Consider the following 19,482-nt stretch of genomic DNA (forward strand, 5'->3'; position numbering starts at 1 on the left):
TGCAACAATAAAAAACAGAAAAAGAGCACTCAAGTTTCCAAAATATTTTCCAGTGCTGTGGTGCTTCTGATATTTCAAGGGCTATAAATTATCAGAAGTATTAGCTTCATTAATGCAGAAGGATGAACAGATACTAATCAACATGAATCTCTTTTTCAGCCAAAGCATTTTATGTTTGCTATTTAATTGCTTGTTATATTACACTATCTAGCACAGTACTTTCAATAGTCTCTCTGTTTAGGAAGGAAATTATTGTGATAAATATAACACCTGACAGTGATAACTGTTCAGTTTGTCATTTATGTGGTGACTGCATGGCAAGACAACTTCAGTTTGAGGTTAGGAGTACCATTTAGAAGAACGTATTTATCTTTTATTTTATTTATCTTTTAGTTTACTCTGGTCATCAAATACTACAATATTTCATGACAAAACTCCACTGTGTCACTCTCTTTTGGCAACACTCTGCAGTCAGGATCTGTTTGATGCTGAAACCAGGATGGACGATGAATTATAAAAAGAATAGTCCACCATTACATAAAAATACAGACATTAACATTCAATATTGCACTGTGAATCTAAACAGATACCATTATGAACATACTTTTCTGGGAACAGAATGGCTCCTAAATCTGTAATTTATTTAAACTGATAGAGGCTCAATGAATTTGTATACAATCAGAAAGCAAATGGTTCTTGATGCTGGTGAAAATAATTCTCCCTCACTTCCTTATTACTAAAATGTCAAATGTCTGACCTTCCTATGCCTGTGATTATATTTGAAAATAACAGTGATCTTGTCATGAAAAGGAGGATGATTCCTGTATATTTTAAAATCTACTGCATCAAAACCACAACATATCAAAATCAGCAGATTAACTTTTTTGTTGTTGTTGTTTTTGAATGCAAGTGTTCATCTGTATTTGCTGCTTAGCTTCTTAAGAGGTCCTACTGAAGAAACTGCATTTCCTCTCATGGTATATACCAACACACGCTGGGGCAGATCCTTATGTTTATAAGGCAGGATTTTGATTGTCACATTTTACTTCATCTATAACATATACATTCCCACACATTATTTTATCAATGAGAAAATATCAATAGGTTCTTTTCTCTGTTCCAAAACAGAGAGTAAGGACATGCTTTTTAGTGAATTCATTTTAGAAAGAGACTCACAAACGTGTTAATGACTTGCTGCCAAGCAAGTTAGATATTTGTGTTTGAATTGAGATGAAACTACAGTACTTAACTAAATTTACTAGGCACAAGTACATGAAATCCAATATTGATAATAATTTATGAAAGTAAGAATACTGATTCCTACAATACTGCAAACTTAGTTTTATGATAACATAATTAGTTACACTAATAACACTGCTTAGGCACAGTCTTGCTAATTAGGATATTATAAATATTAATGATATCAAGTCTTTGTATTTGATTGCCCCTAGTAGGATCATTTATCACGGTATTTCCAGTTACCAGAGTTATATTATTTTTTTTCCTTTTCCCTTGAATGTTCATTCCTGGACAAACAGCCATCCTGAGCTTATGCCTAAAATGTATCAATAGCTTATCAACAATGCAGCCTGCTTAACTTTAAATGCTATTATTTAGTAGGAATGTTACAATGCTATAGTTAAGTGCTAATACAAATACACAATAAATTATATTCTGTATTCTTTTAAATGTCTAACAGAGCCAGCCACACAAGACTACATAGGGCTTTGTTTTTATTCTTTTTCATGTGACCTGTTTCAAGTTAAGATTCCTTTGAATTATTAAATGCTTCCTTAAAGCATATTTTCATGCAACCTTTTCTAAAGTTAATTATCAATGTAGTGACAGGCAAAAAAAGACTAAAAATTACAATTTTTTTTTCCTCATTCAAAAGGACAGGAGAAACATCTTTGACAATGGTTGTCTCTTTAGTAAAATACAAAGGTAAAACAAAGACAGAACACTGAGTGCAGCTTGAAAGAAGAATTACAACAAATCTGTAACATGATTTGGAAATTCTGTGTAGGTTTCCACAGGTGTTAAAGGAAAGAAGTTTAGCTATAACCCTTAGAGCCTGGTTTAACTGCTTAACATAAGTAGATGAAAATGAAACTGCTTATATCTTGGTTTATTTTTAAGCAGTGTATTATCCAGAGCTTTAGGAACAGGATTGTCTTTCCTCCTTGAAGGTAATGTTATAATTTTCAGAGCTCCACAGAGAACAACAACAATATAGGAGTCTCTAATCTCCTGCTAAATCCAATTCCAGTCATCAGCAATGATAAGCAGAGATTTGGAGGCGTTTGACACTCCAAATCCTATTCTTTTGTAATTCTTTACTTTTTACAACATTTTCAACAGTCGTACATCAGATTTTTGGAAGGATAATCAATAGGCATGATGTATAACTGAAATCAGTCTTCAAAGTGATCCCCTCTAGTAACCAGAAACAAAAGCTTGGCCTCCCTGCTGTGCAGGTATTTTGCTTAGAGCAGGAGGCAGCCGGGCATCAGCAGGAAGCCAGTTACACCTCCCTGCCTCTCAGTATGGATCAGCAGGTGCCCTGGTGGAGGGGTGAGCAGGGCTGGGGCAGCTGCAACCCATTGCATCTGTCAAAAATCTCAAAAAATGCTTTTGTATCAGGGAACTACTAGAGCAGAGAGGAAAGACAGTCCAGAGGTTAGGATTTCATGCCGACCGTCATTTACATTCCCATTTCAACACAGACTTTCTAGGTGTGAATGATCTTTCAGAATTTATTAAATTGTCTGGTGTCACCAATCCTCACTTAGAACTTCCCTGTCTTGCAGAGGGTTTGGGAATCAGCACAGATGAAAGACCATGAGATGCTCAGGTATGGTGACTGAAGGACCACTCCTACCTGATCTCATGTTGCAGCTAACAGCTGCTCCTGTCTCAGCTGCTCAGAGCCAGAGCAAGAGGGCTTTTGCATGTCTCCTGAACGATGCACCCTGGCTAAAACACCCAGGAGCTTCCGGCACAATATTAGGATCAATCTGAAGTGAGTTGAGTTTCATTAAAACAAACAGTTCCCGAACTTTTTCTAATGCATTTTTAATTTTACATCCTATATTTTTTTAAAGACATGATGTTATGAATCACGTGAAGAGATCATATTTATAGTAAAAACGTTAGCCTGTATCAAGTCATTTCAAGTTTGTCTTCTTAAGACAAACTAATATGCCTACATATTTGTTAATATTCAGAAGGAAAATGACTTGGTGACTAATTGTGACAGCAGCAGTGATTAATCAAGGTAAGTAGCAGAAACTGCATACAATGATTATGGAATTACATTCAAAACAAAGACATAGTGTTACTATACAGGAATGGCAATAAAACAACATACCTTTCCCATCAGATCAGCAATTCTAGGTACTGGTTTTCCTTTCTGATGGCGCATGGTTGCAGGACTCTGTCCATCCCAGTCTTCAAGTTCCTCAATGCTTTTCAGGTAAAGAAGAGCTTGCAGTCCGGTGCAGTAGTCATCAATGACAGTGAAATCTTGATTTTGGATCGCACTGCACACCTACGAAATGCAAGTCAGTTATCAGCTCCATCCTGACAGAGAAGCATATGGAATTAGCAAGCCTTTTGGATTTACTGATTATCAGGTGACCCTTCCTGCAACCCACTGGGCAAGAACTACAAGGATTCAAGATTATTGTCTGATTAATCCTATGTCATGATGTCACCACTGCAGTTCAGGAAAGAAAGGGCTCAATAATACCAGTTATGCCCAGATTCCCCAGCAGCAGCCCTTGGACAAGACCTGAGGGCTGTTCAGAGATAAACCTACAAGCCCAGCCCCAGATGTGCCTGCTGGGGAGCTGCTGCTGAGCATGCCAGCACACTGACAAACCACCACCTGTGCTCAGAGCTTTGCCTGCAGACACTCAGTGGTACCCCCCAGCCTGCACAGGCATAACCAGCTAGGTGCGAGCCTGGCAAATCACAGAGCCACACACTTGCTGAGACTGGAAAGCATCTCTTGAGATCCTGTTATTCAACCTCCAGCTCAGAGAGGGCCAACTAGAGGAGGTTACCCAACACTGTATCCAGTTAGGATTTGAATATCTCCAACTACACCTCTCTGGGGAACCTGGTTCAACGTTCAATCTCCCTTGCAGCTTTTTTCTTATATTTAAATGGAATTTCCTGTGTTTCAGTTTGTGCCCATTGTTTCTTGCCATTCCACTGGATAGCCCTGAGATGAATTTGGATCCAATGGAAGTGTCTCAGCAAACGGCCCTCATTAAACTGACCTGTTAGTATGGGGTGAGCATTGCCAGGCCCAGAACAGAACAATCCCCTTCTGCCACTCAGTGCAACTGGGAGGCCACTTTATTTTAGATACTTTAGAAACATAAATAGCAATGTAGCTTTATAAACATATAAAGTAGTGATCCCTGACCTGCTTAACATGTACACACAAAACTACAGACAGCAGAAAACAGTCTGACCATTTACATGGGTTCTTCCGGAGCATGTTGGGGTTATCAGCTCAGGTTTAAACCCACAGAGATCCCCAACCACACTAACAACTGAATAAAAAAAATCCCTGACTGTTGTCTGAATACTTCTCATTAGCTAAACTCTAATCAGCCATCAGTGACAAGGTGCAGGGTTGATTGAGTGCCATTAATTATCAGTCCCTGGAAATGCTCTGAAATTCCACATGTGTCAGTGTTTTCAGCCTCTGATTCAGCTTTTATTGTAAAAGCTGAAAGGAATGCTCCTGATAATACCTTGACTCCATGCACACACAGTGAACACAACAATGAAATAGCCACCTACTTTAGAACATGAATTGGTGCACACAGACACGCACAAACACATCCACACTTCTTCAATGTGGAAACACACTTCAGATCATAATTGACATCAACATTTAAAAAGCATTGGAAATACACTATTGTTTTCCCCATTTCAGAAATGACAAGACATCTTGCAGTCCTGAAGACAGGTACACATCATATTGGGATACCTCATACTACTGCTGAACAAGAGAAAAAAAAAGCTATAAAATAAGCACAATAACATTTTCTATGCAGTGCATTTACATTACAAAAAAAATCTGTTTCTCTGGAGAAACAGTGTGGGCATTAATTAGGCCTGTTATACCTTCCACAGGATTCAAGACTGTATTTTTTTTTTAATGGCAATTATAGAGACCATCATAATTACTTCCCGTGCAGGTTATTTAACTGCAAAACTCCACTGATGTTTTCTGTACAGCAAGGAATTCTCTGGGTTTTTTTAGTGCATGGGTAACACTTTTATTATCTACTCTTAAAAATACTAAAACTGTAAAAAAAAAGCAGTTAAAAGCCATGTCATGTCACTTGAAACAAGTTCAGACACTTTTGTCAAAATCCTGAAATATTTTGACAGGATGTATACACATGAGATACACCCGAGGATACCTGTAATAATCTTATAAATAAAGAGGCTTTTACTGTTTTCCAGCTTGTGGTGCAGTGTTATGAACTGCAATAATATAAAAATGTGTGGAAGATAATAACACACTAAGAGCTAACTATTTGTCTTCTCTGTGATTCTATATGCAATGCACTATATGCACTTCTCTGGAAAGCCAAGAAAGTTCCAGAATTCAAGGCAAAATGCAACTTTTAAGAAAAATGTAAATGTCGGCACTAAAGAAAAAAATGCTATATGACATGGAAAGGCTTAGAACAAAGAAGTGGTCTCAAAAAATCCTCCTCTTCTGTAGAAACCTTATGATTGTGGTGCCCAATGGTGTGGATAATTAGCAAAAGACATGCCTTCCACTAATTTCACTGGGATAAAAGCAAGTGCTTATGTTTATGGGCCTTTCCTAGAACAAGAGAGCTTCAAAGATTAACCCATACAAAACCAACTGCAATAATTTTGCCATGTATTTGGCAAATTCCAAAATTCTGAGCTTATGTTGCACAAATCAGATGGTGAGATTTGTATTTTAGGTTTACAGTATCTTCCATCAGTCAATGTAGAAACCTTTGCTGCATTTTAAAAGGTGGTGAACAAAGTCAGGATAAAAGGTCGCCATGACCCATCAGCCATGACAATTCCTACACCACGGAGAGAGGTTTTTAGCATCATACCTGGCTGCCTCTGAATCACCAGTTTAAATGACACTGTGTCCTCTTTTCAGCACAAGAGAAGTGGCAATAGACCAGGTGAGACTCAAACTCAGGCATCCGGAAAAATCACAGAAGAACTGAACCGGCCCCTCCACACCTCATTAACGCCCTGCTCTGCTCCAGCTGCTTCACTGGGAGCAGGCACTGCCCTCCCTTGCACAGCTCAGTGCTGCCGAGCCCCCTCTGCTGCAGTCCAGATCTTGCTGTACCCAAAATGGTGGCTACCACCTGTCATTTAATGTCTTATCAAACCACCTGAGGAGGAGATAAAGGTGAGAAGTGCTGTGTAAGGGCTGCTGTCCCTGCCTCGCACACCGATGGAGCAGCGGCAGGAACTGCAGCCAGCCCTGCCCCTCTCCTCAGCATCAGGCTGGTATCCACCAAGCACAGCGCTTCCCTTTAGACCCTGAAGCAAAAACCTGAAGAGCAGTAAGACTTTCCAAGTGAGAGCACAGCCCTGCTGTGTTGTGCCAGGGCACAGAGACATTGGTCTGCCTCCCGTGGCCGAGAGAAGCCGCTCGTGGAGGAGTGCACGGAACAGAGCGCGCAGGATGCGCCGCTTGCGTGGTGCAGCAGCCCCGGCTCTGGCGAGCAGCAGGGCTGGGATGGCACCTGCTTAATGTCCCTTAATCCTAAATATTCCAAGTGGATCTGTTTAATGAGTAAATTAATATTCAGCTGTTCACTGACCCAGCTTTTCACCTGAAACATTTAGGTAGAAAGTATCTTCTGTGGAAGATGAGAGACTGGCCCTGTGGAACATCCTATGGCACAGAGTAAAGCCCAGGTCACAACAAAGCTGTCAGCTCTGCTGCTGACAAGTGCTGTCCTGCTGTCTTGCTTGTGTTGGTCTCTAGAAGCTGGACTAGAAGAGAAAGGTGCTACATCTTTCCTGTTTAGGAAGGTAACATAGTATTCATATTGCACTAATACAGAAGGAAATAAGTTTGCACAAGCTTGGTTTTACTGCATTGCCTGGCTCTGTCCCAGTAGTAGAACTATACAATTTAATTTTTAACATGGGATCTCCTTCCTGTTCTCCCAGATGCAGACTCCAATGATTGCCCCTTATATCACAAAAGAGGCACCTAGGCCAACGTGCAATGTATGGTCAATGACATTATGCTCTCAGTATTCTGAAATCTAAAACTGCTCAGCATAAGTTGCTGTAAGCAACTGTAAGTTACAATTCTAATCTATACAGACATGTCTGAGATACTAAAAGACACAATACCTGCTTTGCTGCTGGTAAACAGCCAAATTATCTCATTGGGGAATGGGGATGTGAAATGAATCACAGGTTAAGGCTCTAAGTAAAACTATTCTGCAAAATGCAATGATGGGAGAGGCACACAGAGGTCCCTGCTGATGTTTTTCATAAGAAATACCTGGTCTGCTCTATTATTAAATAAATACAAAAAGTGAATTTACTTTGTCATAGGATCTAGACACATTACAAGTCTTACTTGAGGAACTGGAGTAAATTGTAAGGAGATTATTATTATTATTGTGTAAAATAATTTTTATGGGTTACAAGATTTTTATTGAACATTCACATGAATCTGAAACTTTCAATTCATATATTTTGAAGTAAAGTTCACTGCTGGTGACAACTACTTGTACATCAGTCACAAAACATTGTAAACGCCTTTGCTGTTAGTAGAATCTTTACACAATAAAGAGATGCCAATTTCTGAAGTGTTTAGTGGGGCAAATACCCTGCACTGTTTATTGAGAGCTCTGTCTAAGACCTTTCAGTTTTGTTCATGGCTGTTTCTAGAAGCAATGGATAAAATACCCAGACATTAAGTTTTATTTCTGTTTCACTCTCTACAAAAATGGAAGTGGTTCCTCTCCAAACTTTAGCATATCCTGAGGGACTGCATGGAGGACCTGTGCCATCCATGCAGAATTTGGACAGAGTGCCTGAGGCATTTCCAGACAGATCACCCAGTAAAGCTCAGTGCACCTTCCCTTTGGGAGATCTTGTAGAGGAGAAATATTTTCCTGTAACACTAGAAGAGGAACCAGTGAAGTCCTCCTCAGGCTTTGCAGTCTCTTTTACCCTGCAACTTTCAGTTTTTACATAAACTCATTATTATATGGCAAAATCCCAGCTGGACAGGTGATGATGAGGAAAACAGTGCCAAAAATGAGCTCTAGTCCCTACCTACATTATTTCTATTCCATCAATAGCTGGGATTTCAGCAGAGGCCACAGAGGAGATGCAGATCTAGACATGCTTGTGTCAGTTTTTCCCGACACTACTTTCACCCAACAAGAGGTATTGTGTATAATCTCATATACTGCTAGATCGCCTCAAAAGAGTGGAGCAGGTCAGAGAATCTAGACTGCTCAATAATGTGCTGTTTTGCAAGAAGACAGTAAATATTCTTGGTGTGACAAGACCTGTGTGAACAAAAATCCTGTTGTGCTCCAACTTGAAATTGTTTCAAAGCATTCTTAGAAGGCTTTGCAAGTGAGAAATTTGTTCTGGGAGTCAATAGCTTGGAGAAATTTTTAATTTTTACACCCCTCTGAAATATATGTATCTCTCTTCAGGATATGGGTGTAAAATAATTGTCACTTCTATGAAAACAGAAGTATCAGTAAGGAGGCAGATGGGTGGCAGTGATACATGGTCTAGAAGAAGATTGATGGGTATATATTTGTATATATAAATGCAAATCACATAGCTTTACTGTTCTACCATATTAGTTTCCATTTGTTGTAGCTGTACAACATCAAAGCAGTGATGTCTCCGTATACTCCATTTAGTGGTAATGTAACGGACTACCAAAAAAAAAAAATCAAAGTGAGAGTTTCTAAGTAGTTTCCTGGCAATTGAGACAGCAGGCTCTTTCATCTGTGCTGTAACTGTGGCAGTGCATTGATTTAAACTCCTTCTGAGATCTCAAATGCTTTTATATTCGTAGGTCTCACTGGCTGCTTTCTTTTTGCCTTTTTTCCCCTTCAAATGATAAAATTCTAGCATTTAGCAGAATGCCATCTTGCTTCACCAGAAGATGGAGACTAATTTCAGCTTTGGTTCTAAACTGTACAGGTTCTGTAAATAAAATAGCTCTCTAAACGCCTTTTGATTAAGAAATTGGCGTTTGACTTCACAATTTCTAATATTCTGACCAGAGCAAAGGGATAAACAACTATTATTCCTCTGAGATACCTGTGAGAGGGTTTACAATGCATTAAAAATTGTGCTTTGACATTAATTTGGTTGACTCTCTTTGAAATATTTTTTCTGGTATGCTCAAACCTTTCATGAAATGTTTACTATTTTATACTATATTTTCAATTTTAGCAATAATCATCTTTCTGTAGAAGCTTTCTTTTCCTATTAAAAATTCTTCCTGATAAGTACTCAACACATAAATTCACCTTCTTGTTGGAGAAACATTTATGAATGCCTGTTATTTAATGTATCATTGAACTACTGCTTTCTTGTTTAGGTTCTATTGATTAGGATTCTTGTGAAAAAAATCTGAAGCTGTGAATGAATGCAAGATGTTTCAGGAAGGACCTTATTTCTGCCCACCTTTGTATCTATGTGAATTGCCAACATTAAGAAGGCTAATTTCATTGTAGAGGGCAAGAGCATTATGATAATCTGGGTGAGGCATAGACACAATTTAGGATTTATTCTCAAAGGCAACTAGCAAAAATTGACTTGAATAAAGGGAGATCTTTCTGGTCCATGCAATCTATATGCTGCATAGCTCTTGCCTATGGAAATTAAAATGTGCATTTTCTAGCCCCTGTAAAATAATTTGGAGATCTGTGCCCAGATCTCCAAAGCAAAAAGCAGCAGACACTGCACAGGTTGTCTGACACAGTGCTCATAATAATGTGGCAAGATCTGTAGTGTGAGAGCATGCAGACAAACACAGTCTCCTCTGAGAGGCATTTCTGTGTGTACAACCTTCAGGATACCAATGTCTGTGGAAAGGCTGCCTCTATAACTATGGATCCTCCTCCTCATGTCTCGTTGAACAACCAACTTACCAGAACATTAAATGCGTAGCCTAAATTATCCTTTCTATCTAATTACTACTTCTGCTAGAGGGTTGTAGGATTAACAACATTAGTGGAAGTGGTTTATCAGACAATGTGGTACAATCTCGGGAAAAAACCTCAAGACTCTTTGTTTTGAAGAATGAATTTGTGAAAAGAGAAAGCTTCCAAAATATTGATATAGTACAGATGGAATGATTTGATTCACTCACATTAGCTGCCTAAATGACTCTAGAGATAGAGGTTAGCAGATGGGATGTTACTTAACAAGTCTTCAGAAACTGGATCGACGCAAAACTGAATTGGATGATAGCTGATAGCCTTTTTAAAACATTACAGCTGAACTAATATACATGAGTTAATGAACTACTTTTTGTTTCAGAGTCTAGTAGAGCTTTCAGAAAGCAGTTTGAAGGACTGAAATATTACATCCATGAATTGTCTGAATTATGGGGAAAAAAGCCCACCTAATCTTTTTTACTGAGTCCTAGACTTAAAGTCCTAATAAGCGGAGGGCTTACTAGTGACACTTTGAGGGATAACACATAGAAGAAAGATTCAAAGATACTGATAACTCCAGGCTCTGAAAAGCATTCAACCACTCACAAAAGGCTTACGAAATCTATTTTGACAAAAAAAAAAAGGACTGGATAGTCCTATGCCATGTGGGTCTCAGTAAGTCAGTGAAGTATTTCAGATATTTTGTTATACTTCAAGAAATTTCATCAGACAATCTTGAGATAAATCGTCATTCTAATCCGAAGTACAGGCTAATGTAAGTAAATAATGGAGCTCAAAATTACTTTAAAGGAAAAGGTCTCCAGCCCGTGCAAGACAAGCTTATGGGATAAACACTGTAACAGCTTGGATCCTCTCTACAACAGGTCCACAAAACGCTAACGTGGTGTCAAGCAGAGCTGAGCTGGCACTTAGAGAGCATCGAGGCAGGTAGGGAAATACAGATGTAGCAGCTGGGCAGCAGGAAGAGCCCCACAGCTCTGTGCTGAAGCCACAGCAGCCTTCTGACACAAGCTTACAGAGAAGCTTCCTCAGCACCAAGGGGATGGCTACTCTTCCTGGCAGAGAGACCTCAAAGTACCTGATTTTGGGGGCTGCAAGACAGATCTTGTTCATGTACTGCACTCCAGCAACCCTGGGCAGTCGTGAGTGGCCAACGATGAAGGAGGAGAAAAAAGCTAAGAATCCATTAGGCACTTATCAGATGATGAGGCCATGGCAGGAGATAAGAGCACTGTAAGGGATCCTTTAGGAATGTTATCCAATGCCTTAATTCCTAGCCTACTCAAACCTATTTTTCCTCCCTCCCCTTAAGTTCTCCAATGCCAATTAATGTATCTTCGATCTAAATAGCTAAGCTGGGTGTTTGGGAGTGGGAAACTGGTGCTTATCAAGGGACCCTGAACGATGCAATTTCATATCCCATGTCTCTGAGAGGGGAAATGCAGAATAAATCAAGAATTTTCAGAAGGCTCCCTGAGGTAACTGTGGGTTTTTTCCCTGTCAACCACCCCTAGAGGAATGGTTATATTTCCTTATCTCACTAAAGCATTCTGTCAGTTCTTGGAACTACAAAGTGAACCTTTATGCAGTAGGTGGGCACACACACTGATAAAAGTGCTGATCATGATCATCTTTCCTAAGAAAAAAAATATGATTCCACATGCCTTGAGCATTGAGGAGTCAGGGAAACAGCTTCATAATCAGCCATGTATAGCAAATTGTATCATTGTACTGCAGATCTACAAAATGAATGATAGCTTTGGAAGCAGATGAACTAACTCCCCTGTGTAAACAGTCCAATCACACATAGAGGTTCTACAACTATCTTTAAATACATGCTGAATATCACATCATATTTCATTTATTAACACCCAAAGGTCTCGCCTCTGTCTTAAAAGTACTGTTCTGGAAAATGAAATCCTTGAGCTCTCCCAGTGGCTCTGCAGCTGCTGGGACATCACCAGCTGTGTCAGGTAGATGTAGATTTGTTTGACCCATTTCCACAAGCCATAAACTTCAGCTCCAAAGAAGTTTCTATAGCAGGTGCCAATTAAGTCACTCAGATCTGGTAGTTTGATGATAAAAGTAATCAAGTATTACACAGCAGTTTGAGTGTTTTTATGTTTTTGTTTTCTGAGAGCAAGCCAACAGGAACACCATCATCTCTAGAACTGAGTTGGTCTGTTATCCCATTTTTAGAAAGGTGTCAGAGATGAGTGTAGTTCTAGGAAAGCATGCTTTTCAGAAAAGAATGGTGTTCTGAAAATCATGTGGAAAAGAGTTTCAGAATTACCAATATGTGCTGTTTGACAACATGGAATCTAATGGCTGCATTTAACTTGAAAATGTCTGTTTTGCAATCCAAGTTAATTGGAATGAAAAGGTCAAAACCAAAATATGTTGCAAAAAGATTGAAACAGATTTGATTCACCCAAATAATATTTTTGTCTTTAAATGTGTTAATTCCACACATTTTTAGAATTTTGATTATCAGTCTAAACTGGAAAAGTTTTCCATGCTTAAACTTCCCTGTGACAGAATAACTATTTCCTCATCACAGGCCAAAGCTGGTCTCATTAATGCCTAACAGATCCAGGGTAGACCTTCAGTGTTCACCTAGGACATTCTGAATCAGACACAGCAGGAACTTGAGATCTATTCTGATTAAACGAAATTTGTCAATGAACAACAGTTCCCTCAAAGAAATTTTCAACAAATTCTAATGAGAACTATCTACTTTGGAACACCCTCTTGTGACCAGAATTTTGAAAGCTGCAGACCTCTCAAAATCAAACAGAAAAGCAATTTTTCTATCTTGGAACCTCAATTCAGTCCTGCAATGATTAACCCCTCATCCTTGTGAGTCTTTCCCTCTAGTACTCTCACATTATATTTCAGCTAAAATTACTTTCATCCTCTATCAGCTTGCCTGTACGAATTTGTGCAGCAGCTGCCGTGTCCACTGAAGAGTGAGATTCATGTGAACAAAATAGTTCTGACCCTGCAAATCCTTCGTGTCAGAGATAAAAACCCACTTCCACTTTCCTCAGGGATTGTTTTACCTATCTCCATCCAAATAATAAATATAAGCAAGAAAAGCAGCAACATAACTGATGATATTGAAGGAAGTTAAATCCTTTCTTAAATGTACTGACAGCTTCCAAAATGACAGTTTAGAAAAACAATGCTTTCTCTGTTTCTTTTGTTCTAATTGCATGGATAAAAGAACCCCTCATCAGTCAGATCAAGCTGTGTCAGGGGGCTTGTGCTCAAACAGGAAAAAAATTATTGCTCCCTCCTTCCTGAGCAGAAAACCCATTTTTCTACCACTGAGAAAAGCAAAAGATCAGTGACCAAACTGCAGCTAGCCCAGCACCAAGCCCCAGCTGAGCTGCACAGCAGTGCATTCCTGTGCCAGGGTGGGCTCCAGGACCATGCCTGAGCAAAGCCTCTTCCACTGCTTGCTTCCCCTTTCTTCCTTTCACTGCCAGGTACAGCCTCTGCCTGAAAGATCAACAAAGCTGCTGTGATATAAAAAGGAAAATTTCTTAAACATGTGTTTTCTTTGTATGACTGACAGCGTTTCCAAGAACTTCTCTGTTGACAGAGCTTTGCAATACTGAATGTTTTTACCTTCTCCCTTTTTGGAAAACAAGTTCCCTGCAGTTACAACACATATAATATAAAAAAAAACAACAAAAAAACACCCTAAAAACCCAACCCCACAGGAATTTTCCTAAGTAATTATTGGAGATGGCAGAAAGGAATGAAGAAACAGCATTTTCCACTATGCTTATCTTGCCTTGTATTTATTTTCAATATCCAGCTAGGAGCTGGCTACAGTTTCAGTTTCAATTTCCAGTCACCTCCACACGTACTCAAGGGAACTCAATCTACAACAGAGCTAGCTTCATGTCTGAAAACAACCTGAGTTGAGTAAAACAACTTGCCCATAATTTGGTTAATCAACAATTAACCAAGCCTCTTGTGACGAGTCAGCTCCATGTTGCATTTACTTTGTAAACTTTAAACAACACTCACTCGGTGTCAATTGACACTGTGTGCTTTGTCCACATGGAGAACAGCTCTGTGCCTGTTCATGCAAGAGAGCAGCAGCACAAGTCCACATCAGCAGTGTGAATCCACATCAAAAATAGGTGCAGCACTACTGGGCTTTCAAAGGACCAACAATACTGCGGATCCTTGGGAGAGATGGAGAAAAATATATTGCCAAAGCAATTATTCTTCCCATCCCCTCAATTCTGAAAGTCCCTGTGTTGCCAGACCCAGAGGAGCAGGGTAGACACCCAGGCAGGGCAGGAAAGGGGAGCAGGCCCACTGTCCCCAGGAGAACAAATCCCCTGCAGAGGCTGGGAATGACTGCTACAGGACAGCATTTGAACTGATGCTCAGTTGAGACCTAATTGTTGGTAAATAATTACTGCCATACAGTGATAGTTGAAACTACTTTGCATGAGAATTCATTACAAGAATGACAAATAGCAATTGTTACAGAATAAGCTTTATTTCATTCTTACAAATTTATGAAATAACAATCCTATCTATGCAGACTTCATTTACTAGATGGTGAAATGAGCAGAAATAAAGGAAAACTAATAGGTAATTCCCCTAAGCAGCTCCAAATGTAGAACTAATGCAAAACTACAGAAAATAAAAGGCATTATTAGTGTTGAATTTACTCTGTAACTTTACAATGTGCTGATTTGAATACTGCAACTTTTCATAAAAAAGTGGCAAAAACAACATGTCAGAATCAATAATGAAAATCTGTTCTAATTTGATGGGGTTTTTAACTACTAAAAGGAAAAAACTTTATAGATTGTTTTTGTTTGACAAATTCTGATTTTCTTTAAAAGAAATTCTCACGGAAGATTCTCACTATCAATTAGCAATTTCTCTCCCAATAGTCTGTAAAGGAGCAAGTGTGGCAGTCCACTAATTACTTTTTGTTTTATTAGCAAAGACAGACAGTTGAGAACAGGTTGAGTTTCTGTAATTAGCACTGGGCTAGGAAAAAAACAGAAAATAATGAAATGTTTTCAGAAGCGAATGCTTGGATATGTCTGTTCCAACTCTTTTCTCTCTTTCACATTCATTTTTCTTAGGATTTTATGTCGACATGTTCAAACAGCACTTTGTTCCCTCTTTTGTTTCTGCATGTACTGCAAATTTCATCTCTGCAGAGAAGGGCCACTCCATTCTGTGCTGTATCCATTGAAGACTTTCCTCAGTGTGTGGCTCTGTGAGCAGTGGAGCTAATGATATCTGGCTTCCAGCAGCTCTGTGTCTCCTGGTTGGGTTCTCTGACGTCTAATAAGGTGTGACTGCCAATTAAAGCCTTTCCTGTGGCTGACACAGCGCTGTCCCATGCGGGCTCTCAGAGGTCTAATAAAGGTGAGCTCATAGTGTGCTTGTGCTTACAGTGAAGGAATGCAGCTACTCTCTCCTCTGCCTTCCTTTTCTGTTTCTCAAAATTTGTTGAGTAAAACACTCTCCATTCTGGCAAGTTTCAGTGAAAATGGCCACAAAAGCTCAATTGTGATGGAAGATACTCAAATGGATGTACAAATACCTATCAAGTTTCTTTGGAAATACAGCCTAAAAACTGCTCTTTCTACAGGAGACTACACTTATCTCAATCAAAGGACTTACATCTGAAAAGTGGTTTTGCCTTAAGTGGCATTTTTCTTCTGAAAATCTTAGTGGGCCTGAAGTACCATCCCTTGAATCTTGTCTCATATCATTTTGGTAGCCTGACACTGCATTCAGCAACCTATTCTTCCCTCAATTTTAATCACAAGAGAAGAATTAGGTCTAGCACCATAACTTCTCAGTGTCATGGACAGCTTAGTACAGAAAGTTTTTGCTCTTCTACCGCTAAAGCCACAGCCTGTGTCAGAAACCTCACAGTGCCCAGCTGGTGCCCAAGCATGCCTGTTGCTGGGCTCAGCAGCCCTTGGAGCACTCTGCCTGGCACAGAGCAAAGCCTGCAGCCCGTGCTCCCCCATGTGCTATATGAGAACAGGCAGGGGGCACAGGCAGGGTGGGCTCTTTGGGAGTCAGGCAGGAGAAGCACAGCCTTGCTCTGCCACACCCATGGCACCCTGTGGCTGGCTGAGACTTGCAGCAATCCACCCGACTTCATTCTCCTCATGCAGGGCTGAGGCAGAGGACTCTTTGTCTGCATTCAAAATCATGGCTATTCATTGCAAGACAAAGTATTTTTTTCCCAATTATCAGTAGAAACTTAACCTGGAATTTCAAAACACAGGGCCAGCTCCCTCACTCCCCTGCTCTGCACTCCCATGATTTGAATGTCTTTTAGTTCTTCACTCTGCATTAAAAGGCATGAATAGTAATTCCAGGCTGAGAATTTTTTGGCCTGATCTAATCCTCACTTAACTAAAGTATCAGAGTCTTCTCTGGCTTCAACAGACACTGACATGAGCTAGAAAGGAGAGTAATGAAGTGAATGGAGAACCAGAGCTCTACTCAGCAGTTCTGTAGCCATAAAAAAAATTACAGAGTTCCTTACAGGGTTTCACATTTGCACAAATACAATAAAAATACTGTCTCATAGATCAAGTCCCATGATTTTGTGATGGAAAAGCCTGTTTATTCACACACAAAGGGCCATCTCCTGCTGCTATAAAAATCTCTCAGCTAAATGCTTCAGTAAAAATGCTGCTGAAGAAAAAATAATAATCAAATTGTCCTGAATCCCTTGCGACTTCTGTTCCAAAGTGGTATCAACAAGAAGGCTTGTTGAAAATATTAAAAATCTACAAGCAGTTTCACAAAAACCACTGTGCTTCAAGTTGGAGGGAGAGTATATCCTACAGAGGCAAAACTCATCACTAATGCTTTCCTGTCATGGGCTGTCCCATTTCCAGAATGGTTTTGTTCTTCCTCAGATTCCCGAGGTCCCAGCACAGTGGTGCTGGGCAGGAGGGAAGGGCAGGGGCAGACCCAGCTCATGGCAGCTCTGGGGCACACGCCCACCTTCTCCCCTGGCTGAGAGATGAGAGGAACACGGGGCAAGGCCTGGAGGCAGCAGGGGCACATGGGCTGGACACAGCACGGTGAGGACAAGAGCACAGCACCCACAGGAACAGCACTGCCAGGCACTGCAGCCCAGCCAGGACAAGAGGGGGACGAGGGAGGATGAAGGTGGATCTGAAAAAGGGCTCAGGGCAAAGCCACAGGCTGTCCCACTGAGAAGCAACATTCCATGGGTGGATTTTAAACCATTGCTTACAGACATCCATGTCTGCATCAGAGGACAGGTGTGATCTCCATACTTTGTGAGGAAAAGACATTTATTTGAAAGGAATCCATATTATTTACATGAAAATGACCAATATTCCAGGTAAACAAAGTATTCCATATAAGAATATAATGCTGAAAGATTCTACCATGAAGCAAGTATACTTTAGAAAGTACCCCTTTGTTCTACCTCTTTTTTTTAGTTACATCTGCTAGAAATAATGACTACAGAATCTCTTTCAACAAAAGGTCATTTATGTCAATGGACAGAACACAGAGGATCAGATCACCTGCTGTAATTGCAAATTAATGTTCTACTGCTAATGCATTAACTACACAATATTGATCTACAATTGAATCATACAGGCTACTGTGAAGTGATTTTTACTTTAATATTTTTATGCTTTTATTGCTTTTTCCATAATGCATTTTCTCTTTCCACTGGAATTTTCTATAATTGTTTCCCATTTTAATTTCCTGCAGCAAGATGACTTTAAAAAAAGTATGTCTCTTTCAAAACCTTGCAAAAATCTAACAAACCATCAGTGTGACATGGTAAATCACATAAATGTTGCAAAACATGCAAAAAATTTTTGATATACGTCTAATTTTGATAAATTGGGGCTTAAAAAAAAGCCTATTTAAATTACAAATAAAATACCTCAGCCTCACTGGAAAATTGTAATAATGACAGGTATCACAGAAAGGTGCTTTCTAGATATTTCTGGAGCTCCTGGTATACAATGAGTGCAGGATTATCTCCATATTAAAATTCTTGGTTTTTTTTTTTTTTTTTTAATTTTCATGCCCGTACTGAAAAGCGTTGGTAGGTTCAGGTACGTTAAAAAACTATGGTGCCATGGATTCAGCTGAAGAATGAATGAAATGTTTCAGCATCTTTAAGGAGAACTTAAAACACAAGTGGGGTCTTTTTGCAAGTGTTTCTGAAGTCCATAAAGGGGAAGAATGCTCTGTTGAATTGCTATCTAAAATCTTCAGCCCAGCTACTACTGACTACAATAACCTAGTTTGTTTTCCATACCTGCTGCAAAATCCCTTACATCCAAACCTTTTTGTGAACAACAATAAGATGTTGTCCTCCATCTTCTAAAGGAGGGGATAGGACATATTTTGATTACTGAAACTCTCTCCCCCCATCATTTCCTAATATACCTGCTTAATACCACTTGAGGTGGTTATGGCATACAGCAAAATATGGCTTACCACCTGGCTCCTGACTTGCATTCCTGTGTCTGATGATTTTACAAATGGAAAATAAATCCCCGTGTTTTAAAAATAAAAGCAATTGGAAAAAATAATGGAGAACTGATTGCAGGTGAAATATCTGAAGAGGAAAACCTGATCTTGCTTTTAATGGAAGAACATTTATTATTCATAAACCTTTCCTCTAACAGATATGCTACATTGCAGTTAAATCAACTCACACAAGGCCTCCTTATTATCCTAGGCCATCAATGTCCTGCTGCCATGGCAGAGAAGGCACAGGACTTGTTGGGACACAAGGAAGGGAAGCCCAGTGGCCAAGCAAGAGCTGCTGTCCCAGGCTCTCAAGCTGGGCTCCATGGACAGATCAGTACAGCCTGAGCTGCTCTGCAGTATGGGACCATGTGGAATGCTGGATGATCTGGCAGCCCCTGCCCTTCTCAAGCACTGCTGGGTAACAGGGTGGTGAGAGCAATGACACAGCCCAGTTTTAAGCCCCCGTGCCTGTTTGGCACAGCTGAGCACAGAGGCTGCTCCATCACTGCCAAAGCCCAGGCTGCCTTCTTCCTGCCTCTGGATCAGTCATAAGGCATCCTCATGGCTTTGGAAATGTGAAGTCAGATCACAAAATGTGCAGTGGTGTGTCAGTCTGAGTGTCTCTTCAGAACCACCTCCAACAGCATCCAAAGCAGATACTTTAGATAAGGCTATCACACACATACAGAATTCCCCCACTACAGTCCCACCTCCTACC

At 39.9% G+C, this 19,482-nt stretch overlaps 1 protein-coding gene across 2 annotated transcripts in view; it reads right to left on the bottom strand.

Moving 5' to 3' along the window:
- The window catches only part of DPYD (dihydropyrimidine dehydrogenase), a 332,297-nt gene that overhangs the window by 40,382 nt on the left and 272,433 nt on the right, over positions 1–19,482 (bottom strand). For both annotated transcript variants that reach the window (XM_066555445.1, XM_066555446.1), the window contains exon 20: positions 3,371–3,550. In XM_066555445.1, the coding sequence (XP_066411542.1) occupies positions 3,371–3,550 (180 nt within the window). The remainder of the gene's footprint in view (positions 1–3,370; positions 3,551–19,482) is intronic.

This window comes from Molothrus aeneus, chromosome 9 (genome assembly GCF_037042795.1).
Source record: "Molothrus aeneus isolate 106 chromosome 9, BPBGC_Maene_1.0, whole genome shotgun sequence".
NCBI lineage: Eukaryota > Metazoa > Chordata > Aves > Passeriformes > Icteridae > Molothrus > Molothrus aeneus.